At 74.0% G+C, this 22,704-nt stretch overlaps 4 protein-coding genes across 4 annotated transcripts in view; 3 read left to right on the top strand and 1 right to left on the bottom strand.

Annotated features, from left to right (window-relative positions):
• Window positions 1-169, top strand: part of NOS3 (nitric oxide synthase 3) — a gene marked incomplete at its 3' end in the record, with an annotated part of 6,474 nt that extends 6,305 nt beyond the window's left edge. The window contains exon 14 of the mRNA XM_082479742.1: window positions 98-169. Coding sequence (XP_082335868.1) covers window positions 98-169 — 72 coding nt within the window. The remainder of the gene's footprint in view (window positions 1-97) is intronic.
• A 930-nt stretch (window positions 170-1,099) lies between these two features.
• ABCB8 (ATP binding cassette subfamily B member 8) lies at window positions 1,100-6,548 on the top strand. The gene is made up of 16 exons (XM_082479819.1): window positions 1,100-1,199; window positions 2,173-2,458; window positions 3,131-3,286; window positions 3,366-3,460; window positions 3,562-3,667; window positions 3,747-3,908; window positions 4,025-4,110; window positions 4,189-4,286; window positions 4,431-4,536; window positions 4,615-4,648; window positions 4,740-4,876; window positions 4,979-5,073; window positions 5,323-5,456; window positions 5,570-5,717; window positions 6,046-6,296; window positions 6,389-6,548. The coding sequence occupies exons 1-16, from the start codon at window positions 1,108-1,110 to the stop codon at window positions 6,467-6,469; spliced, it is 2,067 nt and encodes a 688-aa protein (XP_082335945.1). The 5' UTR covers window positions 1,100-1,107; the 3' UTR covers window positions 6,470-6,548.
• A 987-nt stretch (window positions 6,549-7,535) lies between these two features.
• ASIC3 (acid sensing ion channel subunit 3) lies at window positions 7,536-16,672 on the top strand. The gene is made up of 10 exons (XM_082499008.1): window positions 7,536-8,099; window positions 12,439-12,589; window positions 12,660-12,787; window positions 13,475-13,625; window positions 13,711-13,767; window positions 14,154-14,307; window positions 15,004-15,247; window positions 15,329-15,400; window positions 15,596-15,648; window positions 16,290-16,672. The coding sequence occupies exons 1-10, from the start codon at window positions 7,545-7,547 to the stop codon at window positions 16,366-16,368; spliced, it is 1,644 nt and encodes a 547-aa protein (XP_082355134.1). The 5' UTR covers window positions 7,536-7,544; the 3' UTR covers window positions 16,369-16,672.
• A 205-nt stretch (window positions 16,673-16,877) lies between these two features.
• CDK5 (cyclin dependent kinase 5) lies at window positions 16,878-19,974 on the bottom strand. The gene is made up of 13 exons (XM_082498857.1): window positions 19,970-19,974; window positions 19,684-19,766; window positions 19,497-19,585; window positions 19,308-19,375; window positions 19,111-19,171; window positions 18,723-18,779; window positions 18,520-18,615; window positions 18,304-18,378; window positions 18,096-18,192; window positions 17,923-17,992; window positions 17,743-17,803; window positions 17,570-17,650; window positions 16,878-17,444 (listed from the first exon to the last, which is right to left on the bottom strand). Exons 2-13 carry the CDS (start codon window positions 19,718-19,720, stop codon window positions 17,358-17,360), a joined length of 879 nt encoding a protein of 292 aa, XP_082354983.1. The 5' UTR covers window positions 19,721-19,766; window positions 19,970-19,974; the 3' UTR covers window positions 16,878-17,357.
• Window positions 19,975-22,704: the final 2,730 nt, after the last annotated feature.

Genomic DNA, 22,704 nt, shown 5'->3' with positions numbered 1-22,704 from the left:
CCCTGGCAAGGGCCCCGGTGACCCCGGCGAGGACACGCGCGCCCCGGTGTCCCCGCGGTGGCACGTGTGTCACACAGGGACCCCCGCGACCCCGCAGGGACACACGCACCCCCGTGGGGACACAGGCCCCCCGCACAGTGACACGGGCTGCGTGACAGCCCCGCGGTGACACGCACCCTGTGGTGACACGTACCCCAATAGCATCGTGGTGACACACCACCCCCGCGGGGACACTGCCACCCCCGTGGGGACACTCCCATGGGGACACTGCCACCCCCGTGGGGACAGCCCCCACACAGACAGACACGGGCACCCCGCTGACCCCGCGGGGACGGACACAGGGACAGCCGTGGGGACACCCCTGCCCCGTGCAGACACCGGTGTCCCCGTGTCCCCCGGCCGGGCCAGGCGGGGGCGTGGGGGGGGGGTCCCGGGTGCAGCGCCGGGACGGGGCACCCCGGGGGTGACCCCAAACCGGGGGGGTCCGGGGCACCGCGACCGCTGGGGACCGCGCTGGGGCGCCCCCCCCCGTGTCCCCGTCCCCTGGGGACACCGCGCTCCGTGCCCCCCCCGTCGCCCGGTGCCCCCCGGTGCCCCCCGGTGCCCCCGTCCCGGCTCACCTCTCGGCCCGGCGCCGGCGCGGTCCCCGCGGGGCCGTGTCCCCGCTGTCCCCCGCTGTCCCCCGCTCTCACCTGGCCCCGCACCCGCCCCCGCCACCGGGACGGCGTCCCGCCACCGGCCATGGCCGCACCGCCGCCGCCGCCGCCGCCGGGGGGGCCCGGGGGGGCTCGGGGGGGTCCGCGCGCGGGTGAGGTGCGGGGCGCGGCGGGGTCGGGGGTCCCGGGGCGCGGTCCGGGGGGTCCCGGTGCGGGGAGTGGGAGGCGGCGGGGCGGGGCGGGGCGCGGGGGGCGGGGGGGGGTGGGGGGGGGTGTCGGTGTGCGGGTCCCGGGGGGGTCCGAGGGGCCGGTGCGGGTCGGGGCCGGCGCAGGGCCCGGGCGCCGTGTCGGTGCTCCGCCCTCCGCCGCCGGGGCCGCCCCCCCCGGGGCCGCCCCCGCCCCGCCCCGGGGCCGCCCCCCCGCCCCGGTGCCGCCCCCCCGCCGGGCCGCCATGCTGCCGCTGCTGCTGCGGGCGCTCGGGGGTCGCTCCGCGCTCCGCTCCGCTCCCGCCGCCCTCCGCCCCCCCCCCGCCCCGGCGCGCAGGTACCGGGGGGCACCGGCGGGGGGGTCCATGGGGGGGGGGCGGGGGGGCGCGAGCTCCCGCGGCCCTCTGGGGGGACGACCGCGTCCCCGGGGGGGGACTGAACTGCGGGGTGCTTCGGGGTGGGGGGGGCCCGGGGGTCCACTTTGGGGGGGGCAACACGAACTCCTGCGTTCCCCGCGGGGGGGTGGGGGGAACCAAACCCCTGGGTCCCTTTGGGGGGGGGGGGGGCGACCGGGGCCCCCGAGGTGGGGGAGGATGGGGCTGAACTCCTGGTTCCCTGTTTTGGGGGGGGGAGCCCGAACTGTGGGGTCCCTTGAGGTGGGGGGAGCCCGGGGTCCCCCTGGGGGGGCGACCCGAATTCCTGGGTCCCTTTTGGGGGGCGCGATCGGGGTCCCCTGGGGGGGAGGGGGCGGATGGGACTGAACTCCTGAGCCCCTTTTTGGGGGGGGGGGGGGAGCCCGAATTCCTGGGGTCCCATGCGGGGCAGGGAGGGGGACGACGACACCAAACTCCTGGGTCCCTTTTTGGGTGGGCAGCCTGGGGTCCTGGGTCCTTTGGGATGGGGGGAGCCTGGGGTGCCCTTGGGGGGGCGACCCCAACTCCTGGGTCACTTTTTGGGGGGCGGGGGATGACCCCGGGGTCCTGGGTCCCTTGGGGGGGGGGGGGAGCCCGGGGTCCCGGGGTCGGGGGTGCAGTGGGGGGCACGGGGGGGGTTGGGGCTCCCGGGGGGGGGTACGTGGGCACCTCGGGGCAGTGGGGGTGGGGTCCCAAACGCTGCGGGAGGAGGGGGGGGGGGAGAGCGGAGGGGGCTGCGTGCTGGTGCTCAGCGGGACTGGGGGGGGGGGAGCCCAGGAGGGGGACAGGGGTGTCCCCGGCCCGGGGTGGCACGAGGGGGACAGCCCTCAACGGGCGTCCCCATGTCCCCGGGGCTGTTCCCCCGTGGGGGTACCCCACGCTCACCCCTCTGCCCAGTTTCAGGTATGGGGGGGGACGCCTGGGGCTCACCGGCCCCCCTGGCCGCCCCCCCAACCCCGTGCCACCAGCCCTGCGCTGCCTGCTGCTGGCCGCCCCGGCCACCGGCTGCGTGGCGCTGGGCCTGCTGGGCACGGCCGTGCGCTGCCAGGAGGCCACCGTCCCCGTCCCTGTCCCCGCCGTCCCCCCGGAGCCCACACAGCCCCGGCCGGAGCCCACCTTCGACTGGACGGCGTTCTGGGCCTTCCTGCGCCCCCAGCTCCTGGCCCTCTCGGCGGCCGTGGTGGTGAGCAGGGGTGGCCCCCTCCTCCCCGTGCCACGGCGTGACCCCCGCTGTCCCCGTGCCGTGGTGTGACCCCCACCGTCCCTGCCATCCCCGTGCCATGGCATGACACCCACTGTCCCTGTGCCACGGCGTGACATCCACCATCCCTGCGCCATGGCACGACACCCACCATCCCAACTGTCCCCATGCCGTGGCATGACACCCGCCGTCCCTGTTGTCCCCATGCCATGGTGTGACACCCACCATCCCCGCCATCCCTACGCTGTGGCATGACACCCACCGTCCCCGCCGTCCCTGTGCCGTGGTGTGATGCCCACTGTCCCCACCGTCCCCATGCTGTGACATGACACCCACCATCCCCATGCTGTGACATGACACCCACCGTCCCCGTGCTGTGGCGTGATGCCCACTGTCCCCACCATCCCCGTGCCATGGCGTGATGCCCACTGTCCCCACCATCCCCGTGCCATGGCGTGACACCCACCATCCCTGTGCCATGGTGTGGCACCCGCTGTCCCTGTCCCACGGTGTGATGCCCACTGTCCCTGTGCCATGGCGTGACACCCCCCATCCCCGTGCCACAGTGTGACACCCGCTGTCTCCGCGGTCCCTGTGCCGTGCCGTGCTGCCCGCCGTCCCCGTGCCGCGGGGTGACGGTTGCTGTCCCCGCAGCTGGCGCTGGGCGCAGCCCTGCTCAACGTCCGCATCCCGGTGCTGCTGGGGCAGCTGGTGAACGTGGTGGCCCGCTGCGCCCGCGGCCACGTCGCCGGCTACCTGCACGAGGTCCGGCGCCCGGCCCTGCGCCTGCTCGCCGTCTACTCCCTGCAGGTGGGCACCGGCACCCCGAGGCGGGCGGGGGGGCCCGGGGGTGTCCCCCCGGCGCTGCTCCAGCCCCTCTCCTCCGCAGGGGCTGCTGACCTTCGGGTACATCGCGCTGCTGGCGCGGGTCGGGGAGCGGGTCGCGGGCAGCATGCGCAAGGCGCTCTTCGTCTCCCTGCTCCGGTAAAACGCCCCACGGGGGGACATGGGACGGAGGGGGGGGATGTGGGGACAGCGTAACGGGGGTCCCCCAGCCCACTGCTGCCCCCCCCTCCCCCCGGCAGGCAGGACGTGGCGTTCTTCGACGTCAACCGGACGGGGCAGCTGGTGAACCGGCTGACGGCCGACATCCAGGAGTTCAAGTCCTCCTTCAAGCTCGCCATCTCCCAGGTGAGGCCGGCGGCGCCGCACCCCCCCCGACCCCCCGCCAGCCCCCAGCACCCACCTTTGCTCCTCCCCCCCCCCCCAGGGGCTGCGCAGCGGCACCCAGACGGCGGGCTGCTTCGTCTCCCTCTACCTGCTCTCGCCCAAGCTCACCGCGCTCCTGCTCGTGGTGCTGCCGGTGCTGGTGGGCGCCGGAGCCCTCATCGGTGCCGTCCTCCGCAGCCTCTCCCGCCGGGCGCAGGAGCAGGTAACCCCGTGCTCACCCCACCCCCCAACCCTGCCACCCCCCAGGGGACCCCACCGTCCCCCCGGGGCCGGAGTAGGGGGTGTCCCACACCGGTGCCCCCGTCCCTCTCGCCGCAGGTGGCCAAGGCCACCACGGTGGCAGATGAGGTGCTGGGAAACGTGCGGACCGTGCGCGCCTTCGCCATGGAGGACCGGCAGGCAGGGTAAGGGGGAGGGGGGTCTGGCCGGGGGGGAGGGGGCGGTGGGGGGGCGGGGGGTGTCAGCCCCATCCCTGCCCGCAGGCTGTACTGTGCCGAGGTGGACCGCGCCGGGGGGCTGAGCGAGCGGCTGGGGCTGGGCATCGCCGCCTTCCAGGGGCTCTCCAACCTGGCGCTCAACGGTGAGTGGTGGCTGTGGGGCAGGACGTGGCGGTGCCGTGGAGTAGTTCTTGGCATCACCATGGGGTAAGACCTGGCATTGCCATGGGGCAGGACCCGGTGGTGCCGGGGTGTCCCGGGTCCCACCTCCGCCCTGCGCCCCACAGGCATCGTCCTGGGCACCATCTTCGTGGGCGGCTCGCTGATGGCCGGGGACGAGCTCTCGCCGGGCGACCTCATGTCCTTCCTGGTGGCCTCGCAGACGGTGCAGAGGTGAGGGCCGGCGCCGGAGCGGTGACACCCCGGCGTGCCGCAGCCCTGACCTCGGCCTCTCCCCCATGTGCCCCACAGGTCCATGGCCAACATCTCCATCCTCCTTGGGCAGGTATGCGGGGGGCTCCCGCCGCCCCTGGGGGTCGGGGGCCGGGGGGGAGGGGGGAGGCCGAGGGGTGCTCCCGCCGCCGCCGTCCCCGCAGGTGGTGCGAGGTCTGAGCGCCGGTGCCCGCGTCTTCGAGTTGCTGACGCTGGAGCCCAGCGTGGCGCTGCGGGGGGGGGGCTCCATCCCCCCCCACTCCCTGCTCGGCCGCATCTGCTTCCACCACGTCTCCTTCAGGTGAGACCCCCCCAGACCCCCCTTCCCCCCCCCCGATCCACCCACCCCGTGGGCCGGGGGTCGGCGCCGTGCTCCCGCAGCCCCCCCCTCCTCTCCCCGCAGCTACCCCTCCCGCCCCGGCTACCCCGTCCTGCGGGACTTCAGCCTCACCCTGCCCCCCTGCAAGACGGTGGCCATCGTGGGACCCTCCGGAGGAGGTACAGCCCGGCCGCGGCCCCCTTAGGTGGAGGACAGGACCCCCAACTGGGGGGCAGGAGCCAGCTCAGCCCCTCGCCGGTTCCCTCCTGCTCCCCAGTCCTCTGCCCAGTGAGCCCAGGGGGTGCCGGGCACTGGGAACCGGCCTCCGCGCTGCCCGGCAGCTCTCGGTGATGCCGGAGCCGAGGAGGGTGGGGGTCCCGGGGGTGGGGGGCCGGCAGTGCCGTGGTGCTGAGGGCTCCCCACCGCAGGGAAGTCAACAGTGGCGGCGCTGCTGGAGCGGTTCTACGAGCCCACGCAGGGCACCATCACCCTGGACGGCCACGACATCTCCTCCCTGGACCCCTCCTGGCTGCGGGGACAGGTCATCGGCTTCATCAGCCAGGTGTGGGGCCGCCGTGGGGCACCGGGCTGCCGTGGGGTGCTGTCCCCAGGGGCGGGGAGGGAGGTGGACGCCCCATCCGGGGCTCAGGGCTGAGGGTCTGGACGCCGCCACAGGAGCCGGTGCTCTTTGGAACAACCATCATGGAGAACATCCGCTTCGGGAAGCCGGGGGCCTCTGACGCGGAGGTGTACGCCGCGGCACAGCTCGCCAACGCCGACAGCTTCATCCGCACCTTCCCCGAGGGCTACGACACCGTGGTGGGTACGTGCCGGGTTGTGTGCCGCAGAGTGGGGCACGGCGGGGGGGGCATGGGGGACAAGCACGAGACCCCGGCCAAGGTGGCCCAAGTCTCCCTGGGGCCACCGGTCACCGCCGGTGCGAGGCTGTGCCGGGAGGGAGCAGCGGCTGCACCGGGCTCCGCGCAGGAAGGATGCGGTTGGGTGCTGGCGTCCCTGGGGGTGCCCTGCTGCGGGAGGTGGGGTGGGAACGCAGCTGTGTCCCCCACTCCCCTCCTCGGGGAGGGGGTTCTCCCCGGCCGGGGGTCCCCCCCGGGCTGGGGCGGCACCGGCAGCCCTGCGGTCCCCGCCAGGCGAGCGCGGCGTGGCGCTCTCGGGGGGCCAGAAGCAGCGCATCGCCATCGCCCGCGCCCTGCTGAAGGACCCCGCCGTCCTCGTCCTGGACGAGGCCACCAGCGCGCTGGACGCCCAGTCGGAGCAGGTGGTGCAGGAGGCGCTGGACCGCGCCGCCGCCGGCCGCACCGTGCTGCTCATCGCCCACCGCCTCAGCACCATCCAGGGGGCCGACCTCATCGTGGTGCTGGCGCGGGGACGGGTGGCCGAGGTGAGCAGGGGCGGGGGGGGCAGGGGGTGGGCAGCCGCACGGGTGACGCCGTCTCCACCGCACGGGTGACGCCGTCTCCGCCATCCCCGCAGGCCGGGACCCACGAGGAGCTGTTGCGGCGGGGGGGGCTCTACGCCGAGCTCATCCGCCGGCAGACCAAGGACCGATCCTGAGCCTGGGGCAGAGCCAGGGGTGGGGGGGACACGCTCCCGGGGTGCCCCCCTGCTGCTCCCCAATAAACCAGAGATGGAAGGCGGCCGTGGTGGCTCCGGCTCTGCAGCCCGCGGGGGGGGGGGGGGGGCAGTGTGCTGCGCTGGGGGGGATGGGACACCCCTGCGGCACCCACCCGGGGTGGGGTCCCCTGTGTCACCCCCGGGGTGGGGACCCCTGCATTGCCCCCCGGGGTGGGGAGTCCTCTGCGGTCCCCCGCTGTGATGGGGGGACCCCTGTGTGACCCCCACCGGGGTGGGGGGGGTCGCCTGTGTCGTTCCCCGGGGTGGAGGACCTCTGCGTCACCCCTCGGGGTAGGGGGACCGCTGCGTGCCCCCCGGGGTGGGGGGTCCCCTGCATCACCCCCGCCCTGGAGCATCCCCATCGCCCCTGGGGTGGGGGGACCCTGCGTGTGCCGCCGCCGGTGCGGGGGCTGTGCCCCCCTCCCCCCCCCCCCGCCGGGCGCCGTTGTCACCGGGGGGCGGCGGCGGGTGGAGCCGCGGGGGGGGCGGGGGCGGGGGGCGGCCGCAGAGCGGCAGCGGCTGCGCGGCGGCGGCGGGAGCGGAGCGGGGACCGGACCGGGGCTGGAGCGGGACCGGGACCGCACCGGGGCTCCGCGGCACCGCTCGGGCGGCACCGGCAACGCGGGGGGGGGCGGAGCGGCCGGTCCTGCCCTGCCCGCCCTGCCTTCCCCCTGCCCGCCCTGCCTTCCCCTTCCCTGCCCGCCCTGCCCGCACTGCCTGCGCTGCGCTGCCTTCCCCTCCCGTGCCTGCCCTGCCTGCACTGCCTTCCCCCTGCCCGCCCTGCCTGCGCTGCCTGCACTGCCTGCGCTGCCTTCCCCATCCCTGCGCTGCCCGCACTGCCTTCCCCTGCGCTGCCTGCACTGCCTGCACTGCCTGCACCGCCTTCCCCCCACCTGCGCTGCCCGCCCTGCCCTGCCTCTCCCTGCCCGCCCTGCCTGCCCTGCCCGCCCTGCCCGCAGCACCCTGAGCCCCGGCGCGGCGATGGGCTGAGGGCGGTGGGGGTGCGGGCGGCAGGATGAGGCCGGGCTCGGAGGGCAGCGGGGAGGGCGAGGGTGTCTCCAGCCTGCGGGCCTTCGCCCACAGCTCCTCGCTGCACGGCATCAGCCACGTCTTCGCCTACGGGGCCGTGTCGCTGCGCCGCGTGCTGTGGGGCGGCTTCTTCCTGGGCTCGCTGGGGCTGCTGCTGCTGGTCTGCGCCGAGCGCGTCGCCTACTTCCTCACCTACCCCCACGTCACCAAGCTGGACGAGGTGGCCGCCCACAACCTCACCTTCCCGGCCATCACCATCTGCAACCTCAACGAGTTCCGCTTCTCCAAGATCACCCGCAACGACATGTACCACGTCGGCGAGCTGCTGGCGCTGCTCAACGACCGCTACGAGATCAGCAACCCGCAGCTGGCCGAGCCCCACGTCCTGGCCGCCCTGCGCGACAAGGCCAACTTCAAGAACTTCAAGGCGAAGCCCTTCAGCATGGCCGAGTTCTACAACCGCACCGGCCACGACCTGGCCGACATGCTGCTGCAGTGCTCCTTCCGCGGCGCCAACTGCACCGCGCGCAACTTCACCGTGGTGAGTGCCGGCCTCGGGGCGCGCAGCCCGGCCGGAGGAGGGGGCTCTGCTGGGGACGGGGTGGCCGCGTGTGCCCCCAGGGACGGCGAATGGACGCAGGTGTCCTGCCAGGGTCGGGCGCCGGCACGCCGGGGCAGCTGCAGCACCCGTGGGTGAGCCCTTCTCCCACCCGCCGCATCCCACCGCCCGCAGCGTGCCGGCGGCACCCACCACCCCAGGTGCTGCGGCAGGCCGGCTGCCAGCCGGGGGTGCCCCCACCCTGCGCTCGCCACGGGGGTGCCAGGCGGCTGGGAACGGCGCCCAGGCTGGAGCCGAGCTGTGCCGCGGGCCCTGCACCGGGACGGGATGCTGGCGGGTGCAGGATGCTCACGGGCACAGGATGCTGGTGGATACGGGATGCTGGCGGGTAGATCCCCCTCACTCCCCCCCACTGGCACCAGATGCCGCCCCGGCACTGGCACCAGCAGCCGCCGCTTCCCCGGGGCGGTGTTTGCAGACAGGCTCCCACGCCCGGAGCTCCTCCGCAGGGCTGGAGCGTGGCAGGGGGGAGCAGGGCTGCCACGTCCCTGCGCAGGCGTGGGCGGGCTGCTGCGGGCAGCGAGGCGGCCACGGGAGGAGCTGGGTGGGCACGGGGACCCCTGACCCAGCACTCGGCTGCCCCGGGCAAACCTCGGCCGGGGGCAGACTGCGCCGGGTCCTGCGAGACCCTCCTGGGGCAGTGCCTGCCGGGGCAGGACGGGCAGGGGCGATGACAGGGGCGATGACAGGGGTGATGGCACGGGCAGGGGCGGTGACAGGGGCAATGTCACGGGCAGGGGCGATGGCACAGGCAGGGGCAATGACAGGGGCAATGGCACGGGCAGGGGCGATGGCACAGGCAGGGCAGCACGTCCTTTGCGCTGCGGCGGCGCCGGGGGAGCAGCGTGCTGTGGGAGCTGGGCAGTCTGCACCCGCCGCACGCGGCTCTGCTCCATCCCCATCGCCGTCACCGAGGGCTCGGCCGCACTATCACAACCGCAATTACCGTCAGCTTAAGACTCTCAGTGCGCGAAATTAATTTTCCCTGGGAGCTCAGTTGCATAGAATCCCTTTTTGGCAGCTCCGCGCCCCCCACTCCTTTGCCGGCGTGGCGGTGGCAGCCCCGGGGGTTGAGGGCTGGGAGGTGCGGTGGGACGGTTGCGGGTCCCCAGGGCGGGACAGGACCCCGGTGCATGGGTCTGGCACCGGCCACCCATCTCCGTCCCTGTGCCGACGATCTCGGGGGGCGCGTGCGTGCTGCGCTGCTCCCGCTGCCCCCGGGCGCGCTCTGCCCACGTGTGCCGCGCAGCCGGCCCCGCTGCCGCCCCGGCTCCCACGGGCGGCGAGAAACTTCGTGAGCAGCCGCGGTGGCCCCCGGCACCCGCCACCCCCCGTGTCCGAGGGGCCGTCCTGCCCCGGCTCAGCCCGGCTCAGCCTCCCGCTGCGCCCGCTGCACCTTTGCCGGCTAAAAATACAGAGCTAATGCCGGGCCTTAGTCCCAGATTATGATCCTCTGCGCTGGGCCCCGGCGCTCAGCCGGCACCTCCCGGCACCGCGCTGCGGCCGGCGGCTCCGTGGCTCCCATCCCCTGCCCGGGACGGGGGGGCGGCTGTGCGCGGTGCCTCGTCCCGGCCTGGGGACACGGGGACGGGGCCAGCGTCCAAAGCAATGGCCATCCGGGCTGGGTCCGTGTCCCCCGGTGCAGGGGACACATAGGGTGCAGGGACATGTCCCCGGGGTGCAGGGGACCCACAGGGAGCAGGGACAGCGTGTCCCGGGGTGCAGGGCTGGGGGAGGCGCGATGGTGGGTCACCCCAAAAGTGGGGACCAGGGGGGCTGGCAGTGCCAGGACTGTGCCCCTGTCCTTGTCCTTGTCCCCATCCCTGTCCCGGCCCCCCCATCACATCCCTGTGCCGGGCAGCCGTTGCCATGGCAGCCGCCCCCCCCTTCCTCCTTGGGCAGCGCGTTGCCATGGCGACGGCTCCCCTCTTTGGGAGCAGCCCGTTGCCACAGCAGCGCCCCCCCCCCCCCCCCCCCGGTGGGGCAGGAGGGGGGGACACCTCAGCCGGGGGGTGTGACACCCCATGGGGGGGGGGCGCATGACCCCATGGGGTGGTTACTGCCCCCCCGGGCCATGGGTCAGTGGTGGGACGGGGGGGTCCAGGGGCAGCCCCTCCATGGGGTGGGGGGGCCATGGGCCACTCTGTGGGACGGGCGTGGGGGGAGGGGGAGGCCAGGGGGAGGGGGGGTCAGGGGGCTGCTGGGGGTTGGGGGGGGGGTGGGAAGTGCTGCAAACCTGGTGGGGAAGGGGACTGCGGGCCTGGGGGGGTCGGGGGGTCCCTGGCTGCGTGTGCTGGGGTCCATGGGGGTCCCTGGGCGCTGGGGGTCCCTGGCACAGGGCGGGACCTCAGGTCCCCATAGGGACAGTGGCCTCTGGTGCCGGGCCAAGCCCCGGTCCCGGTCCCGGCTCACGTGTCCCCACGCAGCCCCACGTCCCCCCGGTGCCGCGCTGAAACCCAATCTCCCTGCAGCGCCGCGGCAGAGCCGGGCAGGACGGGCCGCCATGGCCAGCGAGCCGTCGGGTGCCGGGCTGGGGGCGCGGGGGGCGGCGGGGTTGGCCGCCTTCGCCCGCTCCTGCACCCTGCACGGGCTGGGGCGCATCTTCGTGCCGGGGTTGCCGGCATCGCGCCGCCTGCTCTGGGCCGGCGCCTTCCTGGCATCGCTGGGCGCCTTCCTGCTGCAGGCGGGGGAGCGGGTCCGGCACTACGCCGCGTACCCCCACGTCACCGTGCTGGACGAGGCGGAGAGCCGCGTCCTCCCCTTCCCCGCCATCACCCTCTGCAACTACAACCGTGCCCGGCGCTCGCAGCTCACCGCCAACGACCTGTTCTGGCTGGGCCCGGAGCTGCTGGCGGTGGGGCGGGAGGATTTCCCGCGCTACCTGCGGGCGCTGGGGCGGCCCCCCGACCTCGCCGGCTTCTTCCCCAGCAAGAGCTACGACCTGGGCGCCTTCTACCAGCGCGCCGGGCACCCCATCCACGAGATGCTGCTGCGCTGCCGCTTCCGCGGCCGGGACTGCGGCCCCGAGAACTTCACCGCCGTGAGTGCCAGCGCCACCGGCACGGCCACGGCCACGGCCACGGCCAGGGCTGGCCCTGCCCCAGGCAGGAGCCACAGCGGCCCCATTCCCGGCTGGCTCTGCCCCGGGCAAGGCTGGGGTAGGACGCCCGGGGCTGAGCAGGTTTTGGGGCCGTGGGGTACAGGCTGTGGGGCGATGGTGGGGTGCACAGGCTGTGGGGTGGTCCCTGTGGGGTGGCGGTGGGGTACAGGCTGTGGGGTGATGGTGGGGTGCACAGGCTGTGGGGTGGTCCCTGTGGGGTGGCGGTGGGGTACAGGCTGTGGGGTGATGGACGGGCTGCGTGCACTCTGTGGGGCGGTGGGGTGTGCAGGCTGGGGGGCGATGGGGTGGGGGCACGGCCCCTGCCTGCCCCGTTGTCCCCCAGCCCCCGGCACTCGGTGAAGGTCCCACCACGCTGCCCCGGGACGGCTCCTTTTGCCCACCCTGTGCCCACGGGGCTGTGGGGAGATGTGGGGATGGGGGTACGTGGGGCTGTGAGGCAGCCACAGAGGCTGGTGGGGGCTTTCTCCGTGCTGGGGGGCTGCGGGAAGAGGTGGGTCAGCCCCAGGCAGGGGGGGCTGTGGGCGCCTTCCCAGGGGTCGGGGTCCCGCGTCCCACCTGGCCACCCGTCCCTCTGCCGCGGTGACCGCTGGGGCCGGACACGGGGCAGGACATGGGCCGGGGGTCCCGCAGGGCCCCGGGGGCACCTGGACTGTTGGGACCCGACAGAGCCGAGGACACCGCACTGGGGCAGGGACGGCAGGGACAGCAGCAGCCACCCCACGGCCCCATCCACAGCCCCACGCTGGTCCCAAAGGGGAAGGGAGGGATGCACCAGCCCCTTCCCTGTGCAGGGACTGATGGGGCACTGGGATCCTGCAGTAGGAGCACTGGGAATCTGCACTGGGATCCGGCACTGGGGCTGTATGGAGAACTGGGATCCTGCACTGGGTGCTGTGGGATGCTGGGGTCCTGCACTGGAGCCAGTGGGATCCTGCAGTGGGTCCTGTGGGGCAACGGGATCTCGCACTGGAGGCACTGGGATCCTGCCCTGGGGCTGTGTGGAGCACTGGGATCCTGCACCGGCTGCGGCGGGGTGCTGGGATCCTGCGCTGCCCCCCATCCCCGCTCCCGTCCCCCACGCCCCGGTGTCCCCGTGCCGCCCGCGGGGGCGGCGCTGAGGGTGCTGCCGTGTCCCCGCAGATCTTCACCCGCCTGGGCAAGTGCTACACCTTCAACTCGGGGGGGCCGGGCCGGGAGGTGCTGACCACGCTGCAGGGGGGCGCGGGCAACGGCCTGGAGCTGATGCTCAACGTGCAGCAAGAGGAATACCTGCCCGTCTGGGGGGACACGGGTGAGCCCCCCCGCCGCCGCCCCGCGCCCCCCCGCCGCCCCGCGCCCCCGACGCCCTCTCTGCCTTCCAGACGAGACCTCCTTCGAGGCGGGGGTGAAGGTGCAGATCCACAGCCAGGACGAGCCCCCCTTCATCGACCAGCTGGGCTTCGGCGTGGCCCCCGGCTTCCAGACCTTCGTGTCCTGCCAGCAGCAGCGGGTATCCGGCCGCGGTGCCCGGGCGGCCCCTCTCCCCCGGCCGGGGCTCGGGCAGCCCCGGCACAGCCCCGGCCATCGCCAGCGGGACGTCCCGTGCCGAGCCGGGCAGGTACTGCACCTCCGGTGCAGCGGCTCTGCCGCCGCCATAGCCGGGACCACCGCGGCACGGTGTGGGGCAGCCCCCGCGCCAGCACCGCTCGGTCCCACCGCCGGCACCGGCTGCCGGCAGCGACCCCGCAGCCTCCTGCCGAACAGACCGTGGGCATGGGCGGCATCCAGCTCCCGCAGCCAGACACCTAAATTTAGGTGCCTCGAGTGGGTGTCTCCATGTGTGCCGACACTTGCGGCGTGGGCGGCAAGGAGCGCGGCGGCGGTGAGAGCGTGGCCCTCGGCTGAGCCCCGCCGCCGAGCACGCTCCCTGCACCGGCCACAGCACCCGCGGGTGCTGCCCACCTCCGTTCGTGCCGAACCCCCGGCACGTCTGGCTCCTGGTGCCATGTGCCGGTGACGCCGGCCCCGATGCCCGTCCCTGTGCCTGGCGAGGAGGGGCAGGGGTGGCAGCGGGGTCTCCGGGGTGGCGTCACCCCCCAGCGCCGGCTCCACGGGACGCACTCTGCCCGAGGGCCAGGGCACCGCGGTGGGCTGGGGGCACCGGGGACGCCGTGTTTTCCTTAGCCGCGGCCGGCAGCTGGTGTACCTGCCGCCGCCCTGGGGGGACTGCAAGGCCACCCCCATCGAGTCCGACTTCTTCACCAACTACAGCATCACCGCCTGCCGCCTGGACTGCGAGACGCGCTACCTGGCCGAGAACTGCAACTGCCGCATGGTGCACATGCCGGGTGAGCCGGGGCCGGGGGGCGGCCGCCGCGGGGCCGGGGCGGTGGGGAGACCCCCCTGCCCCTGCAACCCCCGCCTCCCCCACAGGCAACGCCAACGTCTGCACCCCGGAGCAGTACAAGGAGTGCGCTGACCCCGCGCTGGGTACGTACCGGGGGCAGCCCCTGCCACAGCCCCTCTGTGGTTCCGCCGCCTCCGGCGTCCCCGGCCCAGGCTCTCGCCCTGGCAGCCGCCATCCCCCAGCCTTGGCCCCGGGACCCCTCAACCCCCCCAGCTCCATCACTGCCAACGTGGCACCGGTGTCCCCGTGCCCTCGGGGATGGGGGGCTCACTGCCGGCGCAGCCCCAGACATGCAGGGCCGGGCTCCCCCCATGCGCCGCCAGCAGCGCTCGCGGCACGCTCATCCTGTGCCGCCGGCACCCGCCACCGCCTGGGCTCCCTCCTGGGAGCAGCCCGATGCCCAGCGTGGGAGTGGGGGGTCACGGGCAGGCGGTCCCCGTGGTCCCCATCCCACCCACGCGCCCCCCAGACTTCCTGGTGAAGAAGGACAGCGAGTACTGCGCCTGCCGCACGCCCTGCGCCATGGTGCGCTACGGCAAAGAGCTCTCCATGGTGAAGATCCCCAGCAAGGCCTCCGCCAGGTACCTGGCCAAGAAGTTCAACAAGACGGAGCAGTACATCGCGTGAGTGCCGCCGCTGCCACCACGCTCACCACAGCCACGCACGGCGGGATGGCGGGGACGTGGCACGGCCGCACGGCATCCCCCAGCGTACATGAACCGGCACGGCACGGCACTGCCACCCCTGTGTAAATCTGCCCTGCACAGGGAAAACCATGTGGCACGGCACAGTATGGCACAGTATGGCACAACATGGCACAGCACAGTATGGCGCAGTATGGTGCAGTATGGCATGGCACAGCGTGGCATGGCACAGTATGGCACACCACAACATGACACAGTACAGCACCGTAGGGCACAGTATGGCACATGATGGCACAACACACTGTGGCATAGTATGGTATGGCACAGCATGACATGACACAGTGTGGCACGCCACAACATGGCACAGTACAGCACGGCATGGCATGGTATGGCACAGGATGGCACAGCACAGTACGGCACAGTACGGTATGGCACGGCACAGTATGGCACACCACAATGCAGCACAGTACGGCACGGCACGGTATGGCAGAGCACGGCATGGCACAGCCCAGCCCGGCCCGGCACAATACAGCCTTGTGCCCCCCAGCACAGGGCAGAGCCCTCGCCCCGTCCCACCGGCACGGCACACCATGGCACGGCCCCCCCGGCCCCCCACCGCTGGGGCGGCCGCCCTACGGCTCCCGCGCCCATCCCGGCCCCGTCTGTGCCCCCCAGGGACAACGTGCTGGTGCTGGACATCTTCTTCGAGGCCCTCAACTACGAGATGATCGAGCAGAAGAAGGCGTACGAGGTGGCGGGGCTGCTGGGTGAGCGCTGGGGGGCGGGGGGGGGCGGTGGGGGCGGGGGGCAGCCCCCACTAACGCCGCTCTGCCGCCCAGGCGACATCGGGGGGCAGATGGGGCTCTTCATCGGCGCCAGCCTCCTCACCATCCTGGAGATCTTCGACTACCTGTACGAGGTGAGCCCCCGGCTGCCCCCCCGCCCCCCCCGGCCCCCCGCGCTGCCCCACAACCGGGGGGCTCTGACCCGCCTCCCCCAGGTGTTCCGGGACAAACTCCTCAGCCTCTACAAGGAGAAGAGGAGGACCGCCAGGAGCGACAGCAGCACCCTGGTAACCCCCCCGCCCCCCCCCGCCCCCCGCGGGCCGCCCCGTCCCCCTCCCCTGGCACAGCCGGCACGGGGGGGCCCCACCTCATCCCCCCCATCCGCTGCTCCGCCTCATCCCGCCCCGGGACCGGCACATCTCCCGCTCGGACCCCGCTCATCCGCTCTGTCCGTCCGTCCGTCCGTCCGTCCGCCCGCGCAGGAGCACCCCGCCGCCCCGGGCAGCCCCGCCGCCCCGCTCCCTCCGGGGCACAGGTAGCGATCCCCCCTCTGCCCGGGGAGGGGGGCAGCACCCAGAGACCCCCCCCCCCCACCCCCGGCCGTGCCGCACGGGGGGCCGTGGGGCTGCCCCCCCCCACCCCGGGGGGACACACGGGGGTCCCTGGCCGGGGCGCAGCGGGGGGCGAGGACGGGCCATGGCCCCATAGGGGGGCTGTGACCCCCCCCGGGCGGGGACACCCCCCATTCCCCCGCAGGTGGGCCCCGGGGGGCCGCGTCCCCCCGTCCCCTCCCCCCCCCTCCATCCCAGGCTTTTCTCAGCATCATCCCCGGAGCCCCCCCGCCAGCTCTGCTCCCATCCTCATGCATCGCTCCCTGGTCCTCTCCCCCCATGCCCAGGGACCCCCCACCCCCTCACCCACGCTGGCCTGGCCGGGGGCCACCCCAACCGCCCCCCCACCCCCGGCCCCGGGACGCGGTGGGGCAGGGGAGGCTGGGGGACGGGGGGGGCACAGGGGGAGGACGGGGTGACACAGAGCCTTGCTCTGCAGCGGGTCTGGGGGGGCACAGGGCAGAGCCCCCCAGCACGGCCAGGCGCAGGGGGGGTCGGGAGGGTGGCTGGGGCACGGGGAGCAGCCCCCCCTCCCCGCAGCCCCCGACCCCCCCGGTGTCCCCAGAGCGCCCGTCACCCCCTGCGCTGCCGCCCGGACAGTCTCAGCTTCGCCCCGAACCTGCTACCTCGTCACCCGGCTGTAGGCGCCTTCCAGGAGTTCGCCTGCTGAGACCCCCCCGCCACCCCCGGGGGGGCAACTGGGGGGGGGGGGGGGGCCGCTGGCAGGAGACCCAGGACACCCCCACCCCCCCCGCCCCGCCGGGATGCGGGGATCCCCCCCCGGGGCTGGCACCGGGCCCAATCTGTGGGACCCCCCCCTTCCCCCCAAAACGAGGGGGTGGTGGCGGGGGGGGCGCTGGGGGCGGCAGGGCCCCCCCCGGCCCTTCTCCCACCTCCCTGCATGCACTGCCTGTGCCCCCCCCCCGCCCCCCCGCTGTGCTGTACATGGAACCGCTCCCTGCGCGTGTACCCCCTCCCCATTAAAGAGCTGCCCCATCCCCGGCTCCTGTGCTGCGGGGACACACACACACACACACACACACACACACACACACACACGGGGAGGGGGGTGTCACACAGAGCATGGGGGGCCGGGGGATGGTGGGGAGGGGGGGTCCCAGCCCCCCAGGAAGGAAGAGACAGGCGCTGGGGAGGGGGAAGCTCTTTATGGAGGTAACAAACACATTCACCCACGTACAGCAGCACGGTAGAAAAGAAACGGGGTGCACCCCCCCCCCTCCCCCCCCCGGGGGAGCTGGCACGCGGGGCGGGGGGGGAGAGGAGGGGGGTCCCACCCCACCGGGGTCCCCACACCTGGTCCCGGAGGGTCCTGTCCCTCCACCAGCACCGTGTCCCCGGGGAGGGCTCCATGCGCTCCCGGCCACCCCGCGGGGCTCGGGGGGTGTCGGGGTTTGAGGGGGGGCCATGCCAGCACCCCGCGGCCGGGGCAGAACTGGGGTGGCGTTGGGTTAAAAACCTAATAAATACGGGGCGGGGGGGGGGGAGGGCTGCGGTGTCGGGGTGCTGGCACCTCACGCCCCACCGGGCGCCCCCCCGCTGCCCTGGGGGGCTGTGCCCCCCCCCCGGCGTGGCCGGGAGCGTGCTGGGGTGCCGGGCCAGCAGCGGGGGGGGCCTAGGGAGGGCAGAAGTCTGTGAAGTAGGGGTGCTGCAGAGCCTCCTCTGCCGATATCCGCTGCACCGGGTTGCACTTCAGCAGGTTCTGGGGGGGGGGGGAGAGGCAGAGGGGGAGCCCCCAGAGCCCCCCCAACCCGACGTGGGGCTGTGAGGGGAGAGGACCCCCCCAAAGCCCCTCTTGTCCCCCCCGGGACGGGGCAGAGCGCTCACCTGCAGCAGGTCCCGGCCGGTGGCATTCAGCTTGGGCACCACGTTGACCAGGGAGGTGGTGGCGGGGTACATGGGGTAGGGCTGGGGACAGAGACGTGAGCCCCCGCCGCCCCCCCTGTGCCCCCCCGACCCAGTAACCCCCCACCCGGCCCCAGTAACCCCCCCCACCTCACCTTGTAGTCTGGCAGCTTGGCCATGGCCGGCCACTGCTCCTCCGTGGGGGTCCCCAGCAGCGTGGGGACTGCAGGGGTCAAGGGCCACCATGGGAAGCACCCATCCCCCCAGCCCTCCCCCTGCAGACCCCCTCCCCCCCGGAGAGGGGTGCACACCCCCCCATAGCCCCCAAAGGATATCGGAAAATCCTTTTCAGCTGGTCGTCCACGTCGTTCCCAGGGAAGAGCGGCCGCCCGGCGTTGGCCAGCTCTGGGGGAGAGAGAGGGGACGAGCACCGAGCCCCCGTGGTGCCACACCCCCCCCATGTCACCAGCAGCCCCCCCCCAGCGCTGGCAGCCCCCCGTGGCACTACCTGCGAAGATGCAGCCGGCCGACCACATGTCGATGGAGGTGGAGTAGAGTTTGGCGCCAAAGAGCACGTCCGGGGGCCGATACCACAGCGTGACCACCTGGGCAGAGGGACGGACAGACGGGGGGACGCTCAGCCGGTGGGGGGGGACACGGGACGGCCGAGCGCCCCCTGACTCTGGCGAAAGCGCGTCCTGACCCCCCCAGCTCACCTCTGCCGAGTAGCAGCGCACGGGGATGCCGAAGGCGCGGGCCAGCCCGAAGTCGGCCAGTTTGAGTTCCCCGTTCTGCAGGGAAAGCGCTGCGTCAGCAGGATGGCACGGCACGGCACGGCACGGCACAGGGGGGACGCGGTGCACGGGCAGCATGGCACAGCACGGCACGGCACGGCACACGGCCCCCGCTGCCGGCGTCTCCCCGTCCCTCACCCTGTTGATGAGCAGGTTCTGGGGTTTGAGGTCGCGGTGCAGGACGTTGCGGCTGTGGCAGAAGGCGAGACCCTTCAGCAGCTGGTACATGAACGACTGCGGGAGAGAGCGCGGGACGCGTCAGCACGCCGACGCCGATGGACGGTTCCTGCGACACCGCGGCAGGACCCCGCGAGCTTCCAGAGCCCCCCCCTAAAACGCACCTTGACGATCTCCGGATCCAAGTCCCCGTTGCAGCTATCAAAGTACTTCTTCAGGTCCTGGGGAGAAGCCGGCGGGGGACACGTTGTACAATGACGGAGTGGTTTGGGTTGGGAAGGACCTTAAAGACCACCCAGTGCCACTCCCCGCCATGGGGACCCCTCCCCCCAGCCCAGGGTGCTCCCAGCCCCGTCCAACCCGGCCTTGACCACCTCCAGGGATGGGGCAGCCACAGCTTCTCGGGGCACCCTGCGCCAGGGGCTCACCACCCGCGCAGAAGAGAATTTCTTCCTCGTATCTCACCTAAATCTCCCCTTTTTCGCCCTAAAACCGTTCCCCCTCCTCCCATCGCTCCCCCCCCGCCCCGCGGTGCGTCGTCCCCCCCTTCACCTGATCGCAGAACTCGAAGACCAACGTCAACTTCTTGTCGCTGTGTAGGACGTCGTGGAGCCTGCGAAGGGGAAAGGGGGGACGTGGAGGTCCCGCATCACACGGGGAAGACCACGAAGGGGTCGGGGCTTCCCCCGGGGCCCCGGGGGGAGCCCCGACCCGTGGTCCAGTTGCCATTTGGTAGCCCCCCATCCTACCTGACGATGTTCTTGTGCTTCAGCTCCTTCAGCAGACAGATCTCCCGCAGCGCCGAGCTGGGGACACCCTGTGGAGTGACGGGGGATGGGGCGGGGGGGAGGAGGGGGCTCAGATCCGGTACCGGCTACCGGGAACGGGGTACCGGGAACACGCCCCCCCCCCAAACCCTTCTCCTTCCGCCTCCTCACCTCGTCGTCATCGTCCAGCCGCACTCGCTTCAGCGCCACGATTTCGTGCGTCTCCCGGTTCTTGGCCTTGAAGACGGTGCCGTAGGTGCCTGCGGGGATCCGGGCCGCCGCGCCGGTAATACCGGGACCGCCCCCCCCCGCAACTCCCCCCCTCCCCGCACAGACCCGGCCCCGCCCTCGGCCGTACCTTCGCCGATTTTCTCTAGTTTCTCGTATTTCTGCATCGCGCCGCGATCCCCTCCCCCGGCCCCGCCGCACCGGCCCCGCCGCACCGGCCCCGCCGCCGCCGCCGCCACACCTCCCGGCAGCCCCCGCGCCTGACACGCCCCTTCCGCCACACCTCCCGGCAGTCCCCGCGCCTGACACGCCCCTTCCGCCACACCTCCCGGCAGCCCCTCCGCGCCTCGCGCGAAAGCCACGCCCCCAGCCCGCCCACGCCGCCACGCCCCGCCCACGCCGCCGGACACGCCCGCCGCCGCCGCCACGCCCTCCCGCCCGGGGGTTCCGGGTTCGATCCCCGCGTCCGCCCTCCCGCTGCACAGCGCGGCACCGGGACCGGCGGCGGCGGCGGGAGGGGTTCCCTGCCGGTGCCCCACGGGAACGGTTGCGGACCCACCCGGTGCCGCCCCGCCCCGGCGCGCTCCCGCTCCCGCTGCCGCTCCGCCCCGCGGGGCCGCGCAGACCCGCCCGGCGCGGCGGGACTCTCCGGTAAGCGGCGGGGCCGGGAGCGGGAACCGGAACCGGAGCAGCGCTGGCGACCGCCGGGGCTGTCCCCGCTCCCCCCGCGCTGTCCCCCGCTTGACCTCCCCTCCCCCCCCCGGGACGGGACCCCCGGGGCGCTGCACCGTCCCGGCGGCTCCTCCCGCGACACCGCGTCCCGGCCCGGCCCCCGCCTCCCCCCGCTGCCGCTCCCGCGACCCCGCGGTGGGGCGGGGGGATCCCGGGGGGTCGCACGCCGTGTGCCGCACAGGGGCCGGGGGCTCGGTGCCGCCGGGGGCTCGGTGCCGCCTCCCCCCGCTCCGTCGGCCGGGCAGGAGCAGCCCCCCCGCCGGCGGGCATCCCCCCGGACCCCCCCGGCTGCCGCGGCTCTGCCGGCCGGGGCGTCGCACCTCGGCCCCCTCCCGCCGCCGCGGCGCCGTGCGCACGTGGCCCTGGCTGCCCTCCCGCGCCGCGGCCGGCTCGCACCGCGGTGGTTACGCCAGGGCGCCGCGGGAGGTGGGAGAGCCCGGATGGCGCTGCCGCTGCGCTTCAGCCCCCGGTGTCCTTTTCTTTTCCAGCAGGTGCCGGAGCGACGCGCGGCAGCCCCATGCCATCCCCTCCCGGCGCCTGAGCCCGGCGGTGACCCTCGGCAGGTGAGGAACGTGGCGCCGGGGAGCGGACCCGGCGTGTGCGGCGCCCTCGGCTGCCTGGCACCGCCATCCCGCACCCACCGGCTCCCTCCGAGCGGAGGGACCATCCTGCAGCTCAGCCCCATCCCGGCACGGCCCGGAGCCGAGGGGTTTGCTCCTGGCCAGCATGGTGCTTGCCGGGAGCCGCCATGTGCCGTGCCGGGTGGCGAGCGGCACTGCCCACTTGCGAAACGCTGCCAGGGGTTGAGCAACGCCGGGCACCAGTCCAGCCCCGCTGCTCTCCCACTCGAGCTCTGGCGTGGGCTCCCACGGCGGGGACCGGAGTCGGGTCCCCATGGTGCGGTGGGGGCAGCGGGTACTGGGGGGGGACACGGTGCCTGTGGACTCCTCTGAGCCACTTGGCGCAGGCAGGGACGCGGGCAGAGCCAGCGCCGGGGGGCTGCCCCACACCTCCTCTGCCAGAGAGACCCCCGTGGTCTCTGGTCCGGTGTCGGGAGGCGGGATTGCACTAAGGGGCTTGTGCCGGTGGCTCAGCGGTGGTCCCTAAGGCTGCGGGGAGGGGTCTGTCCCCTGTTTCCCCCCTCCCTGCCCCGGCACGGGCTGCGGGGTCCCACCGGGGGATCAGCCCCCGCTGCGCGGTGCCCTTCAGGGTCGCTGCACGGCTTCACAGCAGCTGCCGGCGGCGCGGGATTTCATCGCCCTAACAACCCCGCTGGCACCGGCGCCTGCGCCTCCCCGCCGGCAGCCCTTCCGCCCCGGCTGCCTCCGGGTACCCGGGTGAGGACGGGGGGGTGAGGGGGGGTGGCCGGCCAGCAGCAGGGCTGGCCATGAGCCCGGGCCGGGGCTGTGCCGGGTGGGCTCTGCCCCATGATGCTGCGGGGAGGATTCTGGCTGCGCTCCCCCCCCCCATGCTGCCACGTCCCCTTCTCAAGGGATGATGCTGGCGGTGGGCTCAGGGCTCCTTGAGGTGGGCAGGACGTTGCCGGGGATGGGGGTGGCAGGAGCATCCCCCATCCCGTCCTACGGACGCTCCTGCCGCCCCCGTCCCCGGCAACATCCCACGGATGGGGGGGTCTGGCTGCCGTCCCCGGCACGGCTCCCACAGGCACAGCCCTGTCATTAGAGGGGACCGGGTGGCCGCAGGGACCGGGCTGGCTGCCCGAGGATGCCGCGCCGGGGCTTGTTTTGGGGTGCGTCTGGGGGGGTTCAAGCTGCACTCTCTGCCCCGCACCCAGCGCGTCCCCTCGTGCGGGCCAAGGTCCTGCCCACGCTCAAGGGGCTGTGGGGTTATGTCCCCCCCCTCCACGGGGGCTGGCCGGAGTGCGGCCTCTGCGTTGGCGCTCGCCGGCGTTCGCCGCTGGCTGCCCCCGAGCCCAGCGGGAGCCGCAGCGCAGAGGTGGGGCTGCCCGAGGAGCCGTTCCGGGACTTGGCACCGCCGCTCTGTTTGGATAAAGTGGCCTGGTGCAGGCTTGCCGAAACAAAGACTCGCGCTGCCGCCGCCGCTGCCGCTGATTTTTTTTTTTTATCTATTTCTCCCCCCCCTCCCCTCTCTTTCGCACCGGTATAAAAGCTCCCGGCGGCGGCTGGCGCTCGGCAGCTCGCGCGGTGTGACGGGGCAGAACGCTGCTTGCCCACGGCCTTCAGCCCCGCGGCCGCGCCGGACGAGGGCCCCGCTTCATCCCGTCCCGGGGGACGCCCGCCGGCTTGGCCGGTGCCCGGCAGCCTCCGCGGGAAGCCGGTGGCAGCGGGAGCGTGGCTGGAACCGCAGCCTTGCTGGGTCACAGGCGATGGGGTGAGTGAGGCAGAACTGCCCTGTCGGTGCCGGTGCCGGTGGGGGACGGGGAGCGGGACAGTTGGGT

Source organism: Vanellus vanellus, assembly GCF_965231255.1.
Source record: "Vanellus vanellus genome assembly, chromosome: 2".
In the NCBI taxonomy this organism is placed as follows: domain Eukaryota; kingdom Metazoa; phylum Chordata; class Aves; order Charadriiformes; family Charadriidae; genus Vanellus; species Vanellus vanellus.
The sequence above is the reverse complement of the archived record's forward strand: the minus strand, read 5'-3'. Positions and strand labels throughout refer to the sequence as shown.

Bases quoted from the DNA above. Each gene is read 5' to 3' on its own strand.
- ABCB8 (XM_082479819.1), top strand. From the start codon at position 1,108: ATGCTGCCGCTGCTGCTGCGGGCGCTCGGGGGTCGCTCCGCGCTCCGC. The intron at 5,074-5,322 runs GTACAGCCCGGC...TCCCCACCGCAG, and splicing joins CGTGGGACCCTCCGGAGGAG to GGAAGTCAACAGTGGCGGCG. The intron at 6,297-6,388 runs GTGAGCAGGGGC...CCATCCCCGCAG, and splicing joins CGCGGGGACGGGTGGCCGAG to GCCGGGACCCACGAGGAGCT.
- ASIC3 (XM_082499008.1), top strand. From the start codon at position 7,545: ATGAGGCCGGGCTCGGAGGGCAGCGGGGAGGGCGAGGGTGTCTCCAGC. The intron at 14,308-15,003 runs GTGAGTGCCGCC...TGTGCCCCCCAG, and splicing joins AAGACGGAGCAGTACATCGC to GGACAACGTGCTGGTGCTGG. The intron at 15,649-16,289 runs GTAGCGATCCCC...CGGTGTCCCCAG, and splicing joins CCGCTCCCTCCGGGGCACAG to AGCGCCCGTCACCCCCTGCG.
- CDK5 (XM_082498857.1), bottom strand. From the start codon at position 19,720: ATGCAGAAATACGAGAAACTAGAGAAAATCGGCGAAG. The intron at 19,172-19,307 runs GTAGGATGGGGG...TCCCCTTCGCAG, and splicing joins AAGCACAAGAACATCGTCAG to GCTCCACGACGTCCTACACA. The intron at 18,193-18,303 runs GTGAGCTGGGGG...CCCTCTGCCCAG, and splicing joins TGCGCTGCTACTCGGCAGAG to GTGGTCACGCTGTGGTATCG.